We start from the raw sequence: 20,451 nt of genomic DNA, 5'->3' as shown, positions 1-20,451 counted from the left end.
TTCATATCCTCATGTAACTCTTATTAAACAGTGAATTTGTTAACAAAACTTCTATTTGGAATGTAGACCTAATTTTACTTAAAAATCTAACTTTTCCAAATAATATAATTAAAGAGGCTCTTTTCTGTCTTTTTATTGTAATACACAATAGCCTAGTTTTTTGGGGGGTTTTTTTAAACTTAGCTTTAAACAGTGCACAAAAATAGTAACAATATACAGAAAATATTCGCAAAAAGTATATAGAGAAAGTCTATCCCTACCCAGAGTGGAAATAAGTAGGGCCTAAGCAAAGAACCCCCCACAAAGTAGTGGGGAATAGATTGAGTGAAACATGGAAAAAAGTAGGGACTAATTTTCCATAGGTAGAAACTGCAGGTGACAAAATTAACAAAAGTGGTGCTCTAATCAAGCTTCACATAATTTCGCAACTTTGTCATTGGTTGCCATTTCTTACTCACCTCCATCCAGCGTGACACTCGCAAAATCCCGACTAACAGGACATGCGAATGATTTCATGCACATGTGCTTGGGATGGCATAGAAAGACTTCCCACGAGCACCATAATGGATTTACCAAGATGGTGGCGCCGTTAATGAAGATCCTGCAGGACTGGCATGACGCAAGTAAAATAAACGGTAAGCAGCAGTTGGGCTGGGGTCCTCAACGTGCATTGGGCAGGTTAGGAAGGCTAGGGGAACCCTAAGACAGGCTATGATGGCTGAGGAGACAGAAGTGACAGAGCCACATTATTGTTTTTATTTTTTTATATATGATGTAGTAAAGGTTCTAACACTTACCAATCTGGGGAGATGGTAAAATTCGTGCACATCTAACAGGACCATGCCGGACTGAGAACAATTCCTGAGCTTCTCCACTGGCCTGTAAACATAAAAACAATTGTGAAAACTTCTGATATATATATATGGTAAAAAGGAAGGGAGGAGGAATAAACTATTAGAATTAGTATTTAAATTGCCAGAAATTTTAATATTGCCCTTGTTTTGCGTATAGACAAATTTAACATTCATATTTTTACACTTCATGTGTGATTAGACAAATTACATTAAAGCAGGACTACGATTGGGTACTGCAACAAAATCCAAAAAACTAAATACATAAAGAAGATTTGTGGATACAAACTAAACTAATTGTTGCCCTAAGAAGGTTGCATGAGTTGTATCAATATATAGTATTTTAAATATATAGTATTTTAATTTGGTTTGATTAAATAAAGCTTTAATATTTAAATTGTACTTGATAAACTTTCTTATACAGGGGAATGATCATTTGCCAGTGTCCTAGAACCCAGTTCACCATGTATGGCACCATGCCCATTTTTTACATGACAGAAATCCACTGTGTGTTTTAGTCTTTCTTCCCTGTGTACTTGAGTCTCTTGCCCTATATTTCTCTTGGTGAGATAGACAGTAAACAAAAATTGTTGTTTGCACTATTTCCATAAATAATATAAACCAGCAAATAGTGCTACAATTTCAGATCTTCCAGAGGTCATGCAAAAGATTATTTTCATCCTCTAGAGTCTAGACCAATGTTATCCAACACAGTCCTCATGGGCCACCAACAGTCCAGGTTTTTGTCAGTATCTCCATTGGAATAAAACAAGGAAATGCATAAATCCTGGACTGTTGGTGGTCCATGAGGACTGGGTTAGGGACCACTGCTCTAGACCGTTTCAAAACATTAGTGGTGCTCTCTGCAGCCATGATTATTTCAAGTCCAATCCATCCCTTCTCATTTATAAGTATTCTGTGACCTAAAGCACATACACGACAATCGATACGTTCCTCGAATACAATATTTCTCACGCTCATTGGTCTAAGCGGAATAAATAAATGGCAGCAATGTTTGTAAAAAAGTGGGGGGTGGGGGGGAGGGAGGAGGTTCTGTTTAATTATGACTGTAGATTTCTAACCATGGTATGTGAAAACCATGGTAATGATTTCGTATGGAAAATTAACCCCTTAAGGACACATGTCGGTAATATTCCGTCATGATTCCCTTTTATTTCTGAAACTGTGTCCTTAAGGGGTTAATATACATATTCTGTGTATTTACTGCTCTATTGTGCATCCAGTATTAAGAAACTAAATGTCAAAGCAGTTGAAAAACATTTCGCTATGTTTGCTGTTCACCATTCATGGATATTGAGGTATAGGCACACTAGCTTCAGTGGTTCTCTGTAATGTAAGCTTGGAAACTGATTTTATTACAGTATTTATATAAAAGAAAGTATTTGCTTTTGTTACTTTTGAAACTTCCTAACTGGTTATTATGGTAATACTCTGGGAATCATGACATGTTGACATATGTTCTGTCATACTATTGTAACCTTATTCTAGGCCAAATGCCAGGAAAAACATTCATATAGGAAAATGTGTCTTGAATCTATTTTCAATGATCTCTATATTAAAAAAAAATACCATTGAGATCTCTTGAACACAAAAACAGTTGTTAAAAGTAGGCAGTATTATGAAGCACACAGGAACCACATTCCTGAATGTTCACCTCGGAAGGTAAAAGGTTTTCTTAGGTTATGACACATACAGCATCTTTCGGAATAATTACATGGCCAAGATTTGTGGTGGGAAAGATCACACTGGGCTTCATCTTTTCTGCTGTTCTAAGGGATTATTCATCTGCAGGGCTCATTATATATTTCCTGGGACAACACACCTCCTGAATTTCACATTTTTAAAGGGGGACACATTCAGTATTGAATGTAAGGTTAAAGGTGCCTACAGTGATTGAGTGACTACAGGACAAATATGAAACTCTGTCTTGTTCCCATATTTCGTTCTCCATTTCTAACTGCCCACAGCATTAATTTGTTTAAGGAACCATAAGGAGCTTTACATCCAACACCTGCAGACAACAAGTGAGCAAAAAGAGATGCAGGTCCAAAGAGACCATCTGAGAGCAACATTGGGGGATTCTGAATTTGAGACAGAAATGGGAAAAGAACATGTGAAGTGGGTAAAGAGACAATAAAGAGTGAAGAGAGAGTGAAGGAGCAGAGAAACTGGAGATGGATAATAAGTAAGAAATATTAGGGAGCGGGCAAGAGAATGAGTAGGGATCATAGGGCTACAGCTGTGGAGAGAATAGGGTTATCAGGAAAGCCAGGAGGGAAACACCTCTGTATTTAACTCTATCCTGAAACTGAGTGCCTTCATCTTGGCTCCCTGTCAGTCAGTAGTATAAGCTCTTACATTGGCTCCCTGTTAGTCAGTATAGAGAGAACACTTATTGCAATATGAGTACTAATTGCCAAGACTGTACTGAGTTATCAAGTTTCCTGCAATCATTGCAGTGCATTATCAAGGAGGACCCTCACCGTGACTTCCAGACGTGGTCGCCCCAGAAGTGCCCAACAGGGGATTTGAACCTGAGGGCCTTATACATCCCAAGCCTACATTCCTGCCACAATTTAGTTAATTGACTCTGGTTCCTGTATTTGTATTTGTGATCCAGTGCTCTCCTGTTGGCTCCTGACCTTGACTTTCTTATCGTGTATTCTGACTTCTGGCATCCTCTGACTTTGGCATACCCTCATTTATCCTGACTTCTGGCACCCTCTGACTTTTTGCTTACCCTCAACAATTCTCCTGCTTGTGTCCTTACCTGTACTACGACTTGGAGCAATACCCTGCACAGCCCCCATGCACAGACTCAAAGGCCAGGTTAATTCTTACCTCACCACCTTGGCCTGTGTTTAATTGCAAGGGTGAGCATATATCTCTGCCTACTGGACTCCCAACTAAGGTAAGCCATGACAGATTGAACTGACCATCATGGAGTCCACAGAGATGTTCAAATTGCTTACCCAGCAAGTATCCAGGCTGGCCCAGACCGTTTCAGAGCTGCAGCGAGAAGTTCAGATTCTTAAAGGCACAGTATGCCAGCCCCGGAACCTGCATATTTTGAGCCATACGTTGTTATGACTGAGAGATTCGACGGTAGCCGTACATCCTTCCAGTGTTTTAAGGTGGATTGTGAAATTGTATTTGCCTTAAAGCCTCAGACATATGCCAGTGACTTTATCATGGTCCGTGCAGCTATCAACCTGCTGTCTGGATGAATCAAGACATGAGCACACCAGATGATGCTGGTCCTGCCCTTGACAGCTGGGGGTCATTCATGACTGCAATGGACTTGCAGTGCAAGACCACTATGAGTCCATGTCCCAGAAGATTCCAGGTTCTTAGGAATAGGGAGACCCTGTACCAACGCCAAGACTCCGTGTTGCCTCTTTATGATCCGGTCCTGAGGGAGACTCCAGTGGATAAAGAGGAACCTATGGAGATCGGCTTCATCCGTACTAGATTGTCGCCTAAGTTTCTACTGTGGAGAAAGAGGGCACTTTATCTCCCTCTGCCCTACTCGCCCACCTCTGCCTCAAACTGTACCCGTCCTGTCATCCCGGCAACACAGCCTGGAATCCACCAAGGTTGCAGTCTAGCCTAGCCACATTCCATGACGCAAAAAGGTACCCAGATCACGGTAATCAATATAACCAATATCCCTGAGAAATCTCTACTTTCTGTTCCTGAAACTTCTGCATTTCAATCTGTAAATACTTCCATTGACATCATCCTTACTTCCTGCCAGGCATTCCTGTGTGACAGGAATGCCGCACACACCCGGTAAACAAATAAATAAAATTCAGAGGTTTCTTCACCTGTCAGACTGACTTCATTGTTTATTTTCTTAAATGCCCATGTGGTTTAGGTTATGTGGGCAACACCATACATGCATTAAAAGACCGCATCTCACAACACAAAACCACTATCCGTAGTCCTAAAGCAGACACCCCTGTAGCTCGACACTTCAGGGAAATGAGACAACTTGTCTCAACTCAGGTACCAGGTCCTTAAAAGGGTACTCCTTCTAGTGGGAGGAGGCAATAGGGAAAAGATTCTTCTTCAAAAGGAAGCATTTTGGACATAACTACTGGATCTGGGCCACTACTACTGGGTGGTATAACTACTGGGCCATAACTACTGGGCCACTGTCCTTCATGGTCTCAATGAGCTGAACCAGTGCAAGCTTGAATGGCACTGGTTCCTGTAGGTGTTACTTTTTGCACCCACCAGATGGCGAGTCTTGCAAGTAGATTCACCCTCTAATGTTTACCTTAGGTTTCTCCCTATGGTCTACTTAGTTCTTTTTTGTGGAGCATGTTACAGTGCTCCTGTCTCTATAAATGTCCTGTGTTAACATCAGTCTTTTTCTTTCTACCAGATGAGCTCAATCTATTCCCCACTACTTTGTGGGGGGTTCTTTGCTTAGGCCCTACTTATTTCCACTCTGGGTAGGGATAGACTTTCTCTATATACTTTTTGCATATATTTTCTGTATATTGTTACTATTTTTGTGCACTGTTTATTTGGATTCCTTCTGATGCCTAGTTGTGATGTTTTTTTTCTTTCCCAGTATTTTACTTTATTATATTATGTACTTGATTATATTTTGAACTAATTCCTTATTGCATTATAATAGGGCTTACACCAATTTTAATGTTTATATGATGTTTTAAGCTTTTCTATTTGCTCCTATTGAGGAATCTTTATCTGTTCTCAATTGATTTGCCCTAGTTTGATGCTTTATGATCTCCAAGGCAGTCAAGAAATCGGTGTAGAGCCTTTTCTTTACTTGTGTTTATTGTTGCATAGCAACGTGACGCCCATGGCATGCTGGGAAACATGGCAAGATGGTGACCAAATCCCAGAAGGACTCCAATCATTCAGTAATCACGGAGAGGGGGGTGGCTTTGTACTTAATCACAGTTTTTTTTCATGTATATAAGGGTGAGTGTGTTGTAAGGTGGGAGGGACATCGTGCATTGAGAAAGGGAATACCCGAAACGTTTGTGATATTCTGTCCTTCAAATAAATACCAGTAGCACCTTGGTGTGCACTCCGCAACTTTTTGCGCAGCCTCTTGTTTGTTTTATTTATCCTGTTGAACAGGGAGCCAATAGAAGGCACACCGTACAGTATATGTTTAAAAACAAACAATCTACACTACATAGCAGATGGAAAATTCAATAGAATAAATTATGTAAGTATAAGAAAAATAATAAAATTTAATGTAGTTAACAGTTATGTAAGGTACTAAAGTTATTAGAATAATAAAAAAAAAAGATTATAATTGCCCATTTACTGAAATTACTTTCTTTAATATTAAATCAATGAGTAAGTGAAAAGAAACAAAGGCTTTAAAAATTGTCTTTTGGTCGTCCGGTAAATACCATTTTAATATACATCTCTTTATCAGAAACCAGCATACTAAAGAGCAATTTTGGTGAAGAACAACTGCACTTAATAGAATAAAAAACATGGCAAATTATCATTTCAATATTTCTCAAGGCAAACACACAAAAAAAGCAATCTTGATGGGAGGTAAGAAGTGGGCTTACTGATAAGTACATATACATAAAAATTGACAGCAGGTGAAGGAACATGATTTTAGTTAGTCTATTTCCTACTCTTATTGCAACAACAAAAGAAAGAGGAAGCATTTAGGATAAAATGTTACAGTTATCCAGCGAATTTACCCACTATTAAGTTAGATATCTGTTTGCTCTGACCTTGACAGTTATATTTACATAGCGTCAGGAATACAAATATGTACTCTGGAAATATAGTTTTAAAACAGCTTTTTAAGTTTTAGTTCCCCACTCCCTCCTGTTAAAAGGGTGATTTTACTCACCTTATTTCCAGCACTGTGCCGATCTCATCACAGGCTGACCCGCCCCACTTGGCCTCCTAGGTTGAGATCATTAACATTGACAATCTCAGCCAATCTAATGCTTTTCCATAGAAAAGCATTAGGAGTTTATTGCACGTGCGCGGCAAAATGCTGCACTGCACCAATCAGCATCTCCTCCTAGAGATGCAGTGAATAAATGCATCTCTATAAGGAGTGTTCAGCATCTTAATGCAAAGCATGGAGATGCTGAACGTCAATACTGCACACTGTGCAGCACTGACCCAGGAAGAACCTCTTGTGACTGCCACTAGAGGTATTCCTATGCAGGAAACACTGGCTTTTCTCTGAGACAAAAAGTGAATGTGCAGCAAGTATCACACTCCTCCAACCAAATGCAATCTATGAAAAGTATCAGAGATGGCATGTGAGAGCAGAGTCAGACTCAGTTCTCACAGCAGAAGTGACCCTTAGTGGCTGTCAGAAAGATATGCTACATTTTTGTATAACATTTTATGCAAAAGACAATATAAAATAGAGCAGGGTTCGACAAATCCCGGGCGCCAAGTCGACTAGAAATTTTGCCCTGGCGCCTTGGATTTGCCAGCTATTTAGTTAATGTGGCCACCGGAGCTTTGAAGGCGCCGTCGCAGGGAATATTCGAGCCTGATGAGCATGGATGCGGCCGGCTGAGGCAGCATGGAGCCGCTGCAATGAAGAGGAAGGAGTCGGGCAGCTGAAGCAGCATGGAGGCGGCCGTCCACGGGAGCATTGTTGGCAACGTACGAGGGAGCAGTACTCTGCCTGTAGCTCCTCTCTGCTCCCTCGCACTGTCTAATGATGCCGGGAGCCGGAATATGTTGTCATTCCGCAGAAAGACTGCCTCCCCACTGGACCCCAGGGAAAGACCCACTCAGCTCTCACAAAGGTAGGGAGGCTGAGTGCGGTTTAATTAAAACAAAATTGTAAGAGTGTGTGTGTGCTCCTGTCAAAGTGTGTGAGTGTAAGTGAGCCTGTCAGTGTGTGTGTGTCAGACTGAGTGTGTGTGAGATCCAGTCAGAGTTTGTGTGTGCAAGCCTATTGAGAGCCTGTCAGCGTGTGTTTGCGCGCATTAAGGTACCTGCTTCCACTCAGCCTCCCAAAGGTATGGAGGCTGAGTGGGGTTCAATTAAAACAAAAATGTAAGTGTGTATGAGCCTGTCAGAGTGTGTGTGTGTGTGTGTGTGTGTATTTGAGCGTGTCAGTGTGTGAGTGAGCCTGTTATCAGCGTGGGTGTGTATGTGAGCCTGTCAGAGTGTGTGCGTGTGCGCATTTAGGTACCTGCCCCCTGCAATCGCATGATGAAGGTGTTTTTACTCACCTTTTTTCCCTTGCCGTGCCACTTTCTCCACAGCTGGTCCCACCTCCATGGCTGAGATTATCAATCTTTATGATCTCAGATACACCAACGCTTTTCCTTAAGAAAGCATCAGGAGGATTTTGTGCATGCGCAGCAAATGTGCCAGTCCGCATCTCCTCATAGGGATGCATTAAATTAATGAATCTCTATGAGAAACATTCAGCGCCTCCATGCAGAGCTTGGAGACATTGAACGTGGGTGCTGAACATGGTGCAGCAGTGACCCAGGACTCATGGCTGTCTGAGTTACTGTCACTAGAGGTGGTACTAAGCAGCAATGTAAACACTGCCTTCATTGCCTTTTTGTTGAAAAGTTAGTGTTTACACTGAAAAGCCTGAAGAGACAGGCTTTAGACACCACAACTACATCAAGCTGTAGTGGTTCTGGTGACTATACTGTCCCTTAAAGAATTGCATTTTCTCTGTGAAAATTACTGGCTCCTAACTCTTTTAGCTGGCTCCTAGATTCCAAACAAATTTGTCAAGCCCTGTAATAGAGTACTATACACTATATACAAAATACTGATAAAATCCATATACTGGTAACATAGAATACAAACAATGTGAACGGCCCACGTATAAACGAATGCTTTATCCAAACTGCATATATATCGTTCTCTGCAACAGAGACTACGTGGATATGCACCTAAAATTACCTTGAATAGTCATTTCAAACCTAGGGTACATTTTGCAATCATATCATTACTAATGGACAATTATTTCAGGATTGCCATGTGTAAATACCAAAAGCATTCCCCTCATTTAATCTTGATCCTGCTATGTAGTCATTACACTTTAAGCATAATGCGTTCTTTATCATCACTGGCTGCAGATAATTTGTTCACTTGGATTTATCCTAAGTGCTAGCCTGTTATTATTTCTCATATGAATGAAACAATAGCACCATCTGCCAGCAGTTATATTCCCAGGTGGAAGATACAAGCATCTGAATAAAGAAACATGCTTAAGAATGTATCCAAAAAATAAAATACAATAATTAAGGAGATTAAAACACTCCACATTTGTCTAATTATTTAAAAAACTTTTTATAAAAAATATATACCGATCATGGTACAAGCAACTTTTGCTGATATTGAAGCTAAACAGGTTGTCTGTATAATGCATCGGTCGTCAACCTGGTCCCTACCGCCCACTAGAGGGCGTTTCAGGATTCCAGGTGGGCGGTGGGGATTTCCTCATTTGGAGAGATTGGGTGGGCGGGTACCGCCATCACCATCTGCGGCCCAGGCCCGGACAGCAAACCGCCAGGGGCCGCCGTCCAAGGGGCCCATCGGGTGGCCCATGCTGTCAGGGCCACCTGGTGGATGTGGATTGTGAGGGGGCCCGGTCAACGCTGGGCGCTTTAACAGCGCGACCGGGCCCCCTGTGATTACATCACAGAGCTGGGAGGAAGTGACTGCACGTCCGCCGTTTTGATGGGCGTCACCCTGATAGTAGGCGTGGCTTAAGCGGCCTATCTAAGGTGGTAGGCGGTGATATGTGGGCATGCCTAGTGCGGTCGTTAGTTACAAACATGAAAAGCCAAAAGAAAAAAAAGCACGAAGTGCTAAGCAGCCATATTTAGTATGGCTAAAATACATAGAAAGTAATAAAGGGCAATAATAAATATATAAGCATACATAGAAAAGAGGCAAGGAGTGCTGGGCAGCCATATCAAGTATTGCTAAAATACAGGAATAGTAGAAAAGGGCAATAATAAGCATTAATATAAAAGATACATAATGAGTATAATGATAAAACTCATATGGGCCAAGTAATACAAAAAACAAAGATATGGGATAAAAATAAATGGACAAAGAGCCCTAATGGATAAGGGCTACATGTGGTAAATGTAAATAGAATAAATACATAAATAAGAACACAGTGTTAACAGTAAAAGGAGTGACATAATATTGGTAAAATAAGCATAATATCACATGAAAAGAGGTGACAAGTACAGTAAGCATAAAAATTACAGGAAATTAAACAGATAAAAGTCTGCATTAAGACCATGGGGTATAAGAGTCTGTAAATTATATACCCATTCTATTTCAGTTTTTCCGAGAATATTCTTAATATCTCCACCTCTCCAAGGTGTAATACATTTGTTTATACCAATACATTTTAATAGTTTCGGATCTTTGTTGTGCTAAATAAAATGTTTGGATACTGAATGATTCAAGTATCCTTTTTTGATAATTCTGCAATGTTGACTTAATCTAATTTTTAAGCACCTTGTGGTCATTCCAACATACTGGAGGCCACACAGGCATTCAAGCAGATATATAACATTTTTAGTATTACACCCAATAAAATCTTTAATATTGTAAACCTTTTTTGTCATATTAGAGATAAAATGAGTGACTTTTGAGGGACTGGAATTGTCAGTTGTTTTACAGACTATACAATGTTTACATTTATAAAAACCTTGGCGATTTCCCTAGTAAATTTTTTTGTTAAAATTGATTTAAAATTAGGGGCTCCTCTAAAAACTATATTTGGATATTCTGGTGTAATTTGGTTAAGGATCTCATCTTGTTTTAATACGTGCCAGTGCTTTCTCACGATTTGTTTTAGCTTATTACTTTTATTATTAAAATTGAAAATAATAGGAAGGGGCATTGGTTCGTTGTGTTTGGTTTTGTATACTAAAAGATTGTTCCTTTCTCTATATTTGATTTTATCTACTGTATCATTAAGATTGGTTTCTGAATAATTTTTCTCAATAAGTTTAGTTTTTAAAAATTCAGCTTGTTCGTTAAAATCACTACGTTGGGAGCAATTTCTACGGAGGCGAAATTGATTTGTTGCGGCACTCTCAAGCCAGGGTTTGTAATGGTAGCTAGATCGATCTATTGCAGTGTTTACACATACCTTTTTAAAAAAGGTTTTAGTTTGTATCCTACCATTTTTTACTTGAAAATTTTTATTGTTTATTTTCAGGGTACAGAAGGGATGGGGAGGGTTATGGGGGGGAGATAGTTCACACATTGATCCAGAATATTCCAGAGACAAGTTTTATACCCCAAGTTTAGCAGATGGGTTTAAGACTTTTATGTAAGGGGTATAGCAATTTACACGTTCCCAGAATTTCTTAGTGATAGCATGTATGCTGGGGTGATGTTGATTGGATACTTGAGGTGCACGTGGAGTATTTTAATTGGGGGGGGAACAAAGGGGGGGGGGGAGAGGGGATGTGGTTCCTCATCTTGCTGATGGTGTCTTGTGTTACAGTGCCAATGTGCACCCATCTACAGTACCCATGTGTCAGTGCATGCTAGAGGGTTGGGTAGGCCTACACTGGCCCATTTGTCTAATTCCAGTAGTTGGTTCTTTGTGGAGGGCATGTTCATATGTCCTTGGTCGTAGTGAGATAAGGGGGGGGGTCTCGTTTCGGCTGTATTTGATTGGTGTTTTCATTGGGTGTTCGGCATAATGCGTTTATTGTCCCAGGTTGTCCACGGCTTGCGCCAGGGTTCTTGCGTGAGGCTGCGTTCGTCTGGCCATCTTTTCGTATCGGCTGTTGGTTATTGGCTATTGGCTATTTTCCAAGTTCTGCATGGCATTTTAACAGTGAATGTAATTATACTGTTAGCTTTTACTGCAATAAACCACACATATTTGTATGCTGTGATGTCCCACGAGTACAACAATGCCCCCGATGTACAGGTTTCATGGTGTTTTGGAAAGTTACAGGGTCAAAATTGGGTTTTACCATTTCAATTTTTACATTAATACTTGCAACAAAAACTGCACTTTCACCGATGATATCATCGTCATTATATGTGTTACTGCTCTAAAACAGTCATATTTGTTTTCAGACTGTCTCACGAGAACAAAGGTGCCCCTCCTGTACAGGTATTATTGGATTTTGGAAAGTTACAGGGTCAAATATAGGGCTTGCAAATTAAATTCTCTGGAATTTCTGACTGGGTTGTCAGGCAGATCCCCCAATTTATAATAAAATATCTATATATTAATAATATATAAATACACTTGGAATTAAAAAATAAATAATATAGAAATTTAATTCTAAGTGTATTTATAAATTATTTATATATAATTATCATATGTTATTAATTATATGTTTGGGGACCTGCCTGACAACCTAGGCAGTTCCCCTGCTGCCAATCCAGCCAATGTGACTCATGTGATCGCGGTGTCACCACTATCACATGACTGATTTAAATCGGGGAACCTACGTGATAACCCAGACAGTCCCACTGCAGTCAATCCAGCCAATCGGCATAGAGGGTAAGTACACAGGCCGGAGAGGAGGGCCCGATCGTTAGGGAGTGCTATGCTGTCCGAATGGACTTGAACCTTCCCTTTTGGAGGATGGCATAGCACACCCTATCGACACAAAGAGGTTAATTTATCTTTTGACTGCACTGAAATTTCAATAAAATTTCAAAACCTTTTTGGAAAAGGACAGAGACGCTTTAAGTAACATTTAGCATATGGAGCAGCTGGTTACCCTGGCACACATCCATGCCAGGATAATGTACCCGCTTTATGGGCAGGCACATCATCTGAACTTTATTTTAGTGTATCCCATTGTGTGCCAACAAGTGTACTGCAACTATGATGTTTGAGCATCTTCACATACACAAAATACAGGGTGTGCAGACGTGTGCTAAATAGAGTAGGAGGACTTCATTTTTTTAATTCACATTTTTATAAAAACTCATAAATTATAGATCAAAAAAATGTAACTAAAAATCATACTATATATAAAAAGTTCTTAGTGAGGTTTCTTTCCTCTAGCTATGCTGTGATTCCCATCCTGCTCGGCCTGTCAAATTATGATCCAGTCTGACTTTAATAAATCTTAGGCTCCTTCCCAAGATTAACACAAACTGCTCAAAGTGAGAGTAATCTTCACAAGTGAAAGGCAGTACCTGGTACAACAATGATTGTTCTCAAGTTGATCAAAAGCATTGCATACTTCAGTCTTAAATACTTGATGGTTCATAAGCATTTAGAATATATTAGAGTGATATTTAATTTTATTATTTTAAGGAGTTCAAAATAAACATATTTATTGGGTAAAGTTTCACCTGTTCATCTCTATGAGTTATAAAGACCAAAACGAAAGTTACAAGCATAAAGCAGTTAAGTGAAAAAGAGTCACTGGACAGAGAAAAAATAAGCATACATCTACTGTGTGTCAGTTCACTGGGTGACATTTTGGCAAAGTGGAGTATAAACATTCTTTGGCTGATATTCCTCTATAAAGATTTATGAAGCCGACGGCTCCTGCAATTCAGTTTGTCTCCTTGGTTCAGATGTTAGCAAAAGTTCAAAACCGCTTTGCTCATTTAGGAACAATGGGAAGTACTGCTAACAATGTCCAATTGAAAGAGACCCTGTCTCTTTCACTTAATACAGAGCAGATTAAGAATTTTACAAGAACAAGCACAAATAGCATCCTATTTAATTGTAAATATGCCGTTAAAACGTTTTTTTTTTCTCTCTTTTTTTTTTTTTTCTACTAGTTGTATTTCTTGTTGTGTAACTGTGGCCTTTGTGACTCAATATACTCACAATAACATATAGGCCTTGATTTAAAAGGACACTAAAAGGCACCCAGACAGCGTCGTCACTAAGAAGTGCCCTTGTCTTTTGAAGTCTGCAATATCAAACACTACCATTTCCTAGTAATGGCAATGTTTATATTGCACGTTTAACAGCTACTAGAGATGCTTCTTCTGCTATAAGGAGTAAAAATTGGTTATAGATCAAGTGCTGCTCTTAGAGCAACATTTGATTGACACAGCACGTTTTTTCAGTGCACGCACACAAGCAGTGGCGTACACACAACCCATAGGGCCCCGGTGCGAAAACTTATCTGTGGCGCCCCCCCCCACTTACTCTGCGCGGGCTGGGGCCGCAACACATGGCGGGCGGGCACCTGGTCGCAGGGCTGCGACCCGTGCGACCGCGGTATGTACGCCAGTGCATGCATAAACACATACACTTAAAGGACCACTACAGACACCCAGATCAAATCAGCTCAATGAAGTGGTCTGGGTGCCAGGTCTCTCTAGTTTTAACCCTGCAGCTGAAAACAGCAGTTTCAGAGAAACTGCTATGTTTCACTGAGGGTTAATCCATCTCTAGTGGCTGTCTCATTGACAGCCGCTAGAGGATTTTCTGCGATTCTCACTGTGAAAATCACAGTGAGAAGACGCTGAACGTCCATAGGAAAGCATTGAGTAATGCTTTCCTATATGGGCGGTTTGAATGCGCGCGTGGCTCTTGCCACGCATGTGCATTCGGAGCTGAGAGGCGGATCGGGACGGAGAGATCCCCAGCGCCAAGGGAGCCCGGCGCTGGAGAAAGGTAAGTGCTTTAGACACACACACACACACTCTCATGAACAGACGCACACATTTACTGACAGACACACACTCAGTGACAGACGCGCACAAACATACTCAGTAACAGACACACACACTAACACACTCTAAAACTAACACACTCACTAACACAATCACTCACACTAACACACTCACTATGCTATGTTTCACTGAGGGTTAATCCATCTCTAGTGGCTGTCTCATTGACAGCCGCTAGAGGATTTTCTGCGATTCTCACTGTGAAAATCACAGTGAGAAGACGCTGAACGTCCATAGGAAAGCATTGAGTAATGCTTTCCTATATGGGCGGTTTGAATGCGCGAGTGGCTCTTGCCACGCATGTGCATTCGGAGCTGAGAGGCGGATCGGGACGGAGAGATCCCCAGCGCCAAGGGAGCCCGGCGCTGGAGAAAGGTAAGTGCTTTAGACACACACACACACACTCTCATGAACAGACGCACACATTTACTGACAGACACACACTCAGTGACAGACGCACACAAACATACTCAGTAACAGACACACACACTAACACACTCTAAAACTAACACACTCACTAACACAATCACTCACACTAACACACACTCACTAACACACACTCACTAACACACACTCACTAACACACACTCACTAACACCCACTCACTCACTCACACTCACTAACACACTCACATTAACACACTCACTAACACTAACACACTCACTAACACTAACACACTCACTAACACTAACACACTCACATTAACACACTCACTAACACTAACACTAACACACTCACATTAACACTAACACACTCACTAACACACTCTCTCACTAACACACACACACACTAACACAAACTAACACTAACACACTCACTAACACACACACTCACACACTCACTAACACACTCACTAAACACACTCACTAAACACACTCACTAAACACACTCACTAAACACACTCACTAAACACACTCACTAAACACACTCACTAAACACACTCACTAAACACACACACACGTTTTTTCTGTTTTTTTTTTAATTTAATCCCCCCAGCCTCCTTACCTGTGTGAGAGCTGGGGGGATTCCCTGGGGTCCAGTGGTGTTGCTGGTCACCCGGATGGCGGGCGCGCGAGGGAGCACTGTCCCCTGGGTGCTCCCTCTTCAGCTCCCTCGCGCGCCGCGTACTGATACCGGAGCCGGAAGATGACGTCATCTTCCGGCTCCGGTTTCAGTGCGGTGCGCGAGGGAGCTGAAGAGGGAGCACCCAGGGGACAGTGCTCCCTCGCGCGCCCGCCAGCCGGGTGACAGCAGGGCCAGCCTCGGGGGGCCCGGAGGTGGCCGGCTCCTGGGCCCCCCAGCAGAAGAGGCTGGCCCTGTGGGTACATACCGGGTCGCAGGGGCGGCCGGGCCCCCTGGTGGGCCGGGCCCGGTCGCAGCCGCGACCCCTGCGACCCTGGTATGTACGCCACTGCACACAAGCCTCCTATGGGCAAACATTGGATTGGCTGAGATCATCAATACTGATGATCTCATCTGAACTGATGGAGGAGCAGCTAAGAGTGCATTGTGTCGAGGGCTGGAAGGTAAGTAGATAGCAATATAAACATGTCTTAAGCCCTATTGTTTTCAAATAATTCAACACGGTTAGAAAAACTTTCCGAATGATTTATGTATAAATATTCCCATAGACTACAATGGTGGCTTCTGTAGATAAATGACTTGGAATGTTTTTCTAACAGTATTACATCATTTGGAAAGCTTATTAAAATTGAGGCCATAGTTAAAACTGGTTGAGACTACTGTATTAATTCACTAAACCAGGAACTCTGGAGAATAAACATGACAATTGCTACATTTAGGCCAAGATAGTGATATAAAAAACAATTCCAACTCAACTTTCTCTAGCTCAGAAAAATGCAGGTCAAATACTAGCAATTTCTTTGCCAAATCTCAGCAATTCCCAGTTTAGAGCACAAATGCCATTTGAATTGCTACATACAATTGAATATTCAGCATAAACTACAACAGTTTTATTTTTCCAATAGTAAATCACTTTGAAATGTAATGCCAGACCTCAGGGAATTCAGCCCATGTCAAAAGTCCACTAAAGCAACCAATGTATAAAAAAGTAGATAAGCTAAATATCAACCAATGATTTAAACAGTATATTGAAATATTAAGAAAAGGAGAGACTTCGCCCAGATTCCTATAATAGCAAATGTGTTCCAAATACACTCGAAACAAATCCAAAAATATATTATCGGCTATACTTAGGAGACCCATCCTGTTTTAGCCAAATTTTCACATCATTCAGATATTGAGCATTAAAAACTAAAGACATGCTGCTACATATGATGTCATTAAATCAAAAACAATGGTGATTACACAAAGCAACTGTCAGATGAAACAGATAATTAAAGGGAAACTATAGGCACTCAGACCACTTCAGCTCATTGAAGTAGTCGGGTTGCATATTCCCAGGTCTCTTAAACCTGCAAAGCTAATTATAGCAGTTTTGTTTTGTTTTGTTTTCTTAAAACTGCAATAATTAGCATTGTGTGGTAACTCCACCTCTAGTGGCTTTTTACCAGACAGCCACTAGAAGGACTTTCGGTTGCCTAAATGATGCTGGACGTCCTCACGCCATGCAGGAGGGATTTCCAGCCTCATTCAAATCCCCTAGGAAAGCATTGTATAATACTTCCTATGTGGAAATCCTAATGCAAGCGCGCCCATTGCTGGGCATGCGCATTAGGTCTCCCCCCACCAGCTTATGTCGGCGGGAGAGCAGCCAAGGGACAACGCACTGGACCAAGGTAAGTGATCAAAGGTGTTTTGAACCCCTTCTGCACTTTGCTTTCCTGGCATTATAGTTTTCCTTTAAAGGGACCCTCTAATCTACCTAGTAATTACTGCTCATCTGACTTCCAAACACTCGCATAGAACCACTTCAATCCACAACGTAGGAACAAAATGCTACTGCCAAGCTTAGCTTTCTGACTCTCCGCAGTCACACTTCACCCCTTTACTAAATCCTTACATTGCCTTTCCCGATTACACTAATTTACAAAGCCCTCAATAATCCCACTCCTCAAAATGTCATTTTAAAAATTACAAATACGCCCCCTTCTTGTTCCTGTCACTCTGAAAGTAATCTTCGCTTGTGTTCTGTTGCTCCCCACACTGCTAATTATCACCTACAGGATTTATCAAGAGTCATTCTTACAGAATGCCCTACCTTGTCTCATGAGACTTTATCGTAGCCATAAGTCCTTTAACCCCTTAAGGACACATGACATGTGTGACATGTCATGATTCCCTTTTATTCCAGAAGTTTGGATTTTAGTAACTTCTTAACCTCTTAAGGACCAATTTCTTTGGGGGGGAAAAAAAACAGGCCTCCCATATATTGCAACTCTCACTCTTTACTTCCACTGGTTTGTGGTTATTCCATACATCACTTTTACTAGCCTAAAAGAACACTATAGGGTCAGAAACACAAATGTGTATCACTGACCCTTTAGTGTTAAAAACCATGCTAGCCCACCTTAACCTTTTTTAAAGAACTAAAAAAACTCACCTTATTTCCAGTGCAACGCAGGTCTGCCAATGCTGGCTCCACTCCCCATAGAAAAGCATTGGATCAGCTGAGATAGTAAATTCTGATGACCTCAGACAAGCAGGCAGGCAGGAGGCAGAGCCAAACGCCGACCTAACCAACCAGGATCTCCTCATAGAGATGTAGTAAATCAATGCATCGCCATGGGGAAAGTTCAGTGTCTCCATGCAGAGCGTGCAGTGACCCAGTAAGCACTCCTCAGACGGCCACTGGAAGGGGAGGACTGGCAGCCTTAGGCCTGGGGGGTCAAATCCAGTCAAGTGGCCCATTGCACCACCGAATCAGCTCACCATCCATGCCCACCTTTTCCTGGTTTTATAATGCAGCCAATCACACCAAGTCTCTTCCTCGCTCCGCTGGTGTTGCCTAGTGCCTATTCTCTGCCTCCAACCTCCAAGAAGATTGTTTGTGCGAGGACTGGGAGACTGGAAGTTGCAGTTTCCTGCTGAGCTCAAGCTGGATTCTACCCGCCCCCCGGGAGCGAGTGAGCCCCTAGCAGGGACTACAACTCCAGGAATGCATCAGCTCTCACTCCCTGTCAGTCAGTGAGCGGCCTTTCCATTGTCCCTCCCTCTGACGCCACAGTCAAAAGATCGTGTCTCTGCCTCCGTGGCAGGCAAGCAGGCAGAGACAGCGGCTCTTTTTAACATGATTTAGGCAGGGCTGGTGCAAGGATTCTTCAGTACATAAGTGAAGATGCATTTTTCCACCCCCCTACCCCTCCCCACCAACTAAATATCTTAACCTGTGTGCCTCTTAACCTCCCTTTTGTGTTTTTTATCCCTGGTTTTAAATGTCTTACCCCCTTTATTATATCGTATCTCCTATTTTTTCCCCATTGTGTGTCTTACAACTCCATTGTGTTTCTCTTGCAATCCCCTCTTTGTATCACTCTTACAGCCTCCCACATTTTGTGTGTCTTACTCCTCTCAGCCCCTTTGTGTGACTCCTTCTCTCCCAGCCCCTTTGTGTCTTTTGCTCTCCCAGCTCCTTTGTGTGTGTCTCTTTCATCTGTCTCCCTCCCAGGCCATCTGTGTGTCTCTTTTTCCTTTCCTCAAGCACTGCTGTATGTTTCTTTCACATCCAGCCCCTCTCCCCTCCCTGTACCTTATTAGTCCCCTCCCTTCCCTGTCCTTTAGTGTTCCTCACCCCTCCCCCTCCCTTCCCTGTTCCTTAGTGTTTATCTCCCCTCCCTGTCCCTGGTGCTCCCTCTCACCCCCATAGTGGTCCCCTTCCCGGTGTGCCTCCTACCTTGCTTGTAGCGTGGCCGAGCAGAGCGGATCCCCGTACAGGAGCTTTAGTTTTCTGTACCCGGCCGGACCGACCGGAAGTGCTCTCTCATTGAGCATCTCCTGTCAGTCCAGCCGGGTACAGGAAACAGAATATCCTGTACTGCGATCTGCTCCGCCACGCTACACTCAGTGGTGTATACACACTGACAGTCTCACACACTCAATGACAAAGCACACAGACATCACTGACAGACACAGATTTACTGATTTGACACACACTCATTCATTGACAGTCACACACAGACTCAATGACAAACATACTCTCACTGATTTGACAGACACTCACATGCACACACACTCATTTACTCACAGATACACACACTAATTATTAATATTTTTATAATTAAAAATTTTCCACCTAGCCTTCCAACCTGGATAGCTGGCATGAATCTGTCCCTGGGGTCCAGTGGGGCTGCTCAGAGGCGTGCGGCTGTGTTTGAATCGGAGACGGTGAGGGAGCTCTGATCTCCCTGCTCTGCTCCCTCGCGGGCTGTCTACTGTCGGGAGCCGGAATATGACGTCATATTCCGGCTCAGCGGCATCAGAAAATGGCGTGCTAGGGAGCAGAGCAGTGAGATCAGAGCTCCCTCTCCGCCTCGGATTCAAACACAGCCGCACTGGGGTCCATAACCTGGCCTGGTAGGATGGAGCGCTTCCGTCTTGCCGGTCACTAGAATCTTGCCTTATGGACGCGACGGCCCTGAATTTAAGGCTGCTTGGGGGGGAATTGCCTCCCTGTCCACAGTCCCAGCCTGCCCCTGGAGAGGTTACTAGGCAGCAATATAAACACTGCCTTTTCAGCAAAAAGCCTGCAGGGACTGGCTATACTCATCAGAACAACTACATTAAGTATTAAGCATTAATGTAATTATTCTGGTAACTATAGTGTTCGTTTAATAATACACTGGTATCATGCATTTATCAAACTATTCTCTCCTGTGAATGCACACATTCTTATAACAATGTGAGTATCTAAAACAGCTTAAAATGTTCATGAAACACTGGTTAATAAAACACTGGTTTTGGTTAGAGTAACCCTTTACATCACAGAGTCCAAGTTCTTCATGCA

General features: G+C 42.1%; 1 protein-coding gene across 4 annotated transcripts in view; it reads right to left on the bottom strand.

Moving 5' to 3' along the window:
* BCAS3 (BCAS3 microtubule associated cell migration factor) overlaps positions 1-20,451 on the bottom strand; it is a 1,245,307-nt gene that overhangs the window by 1,130,683 nt on the left and 94,173 nt on the right. For all 4 annotated transcript variants that reach the window (XM_063455132.1, XM_063455142.1, XM_063455152.1 and 1 more), the window contains exon 6: positions 798-879. In XM_063455132.1, the coding sequence (XP_063311202.1) occupies positions 798-879 (82 nt within the window). The remainder of the gene's footprint in view (positions 1-797; positions 880-20,451) is intronic.

The sequence above is a fragment of the Pelobates fuscus genome, chromosome 1, assembly GCF_036172605.1.
Source record: "Pelobates fuscus isolate aPelFus1 chromosome 1, aPelFus1.pri, whole genome shotgun sequence".
Lineage (NCBI taxonomy): Eukaryota > Metazoa > Chordata > Amphibia > Anura > Pelobatidae > Pelobates > Pelobates fuscus.
This window is presented reverse-complemented; position numbering and strand designations above follow the sequence as displayed.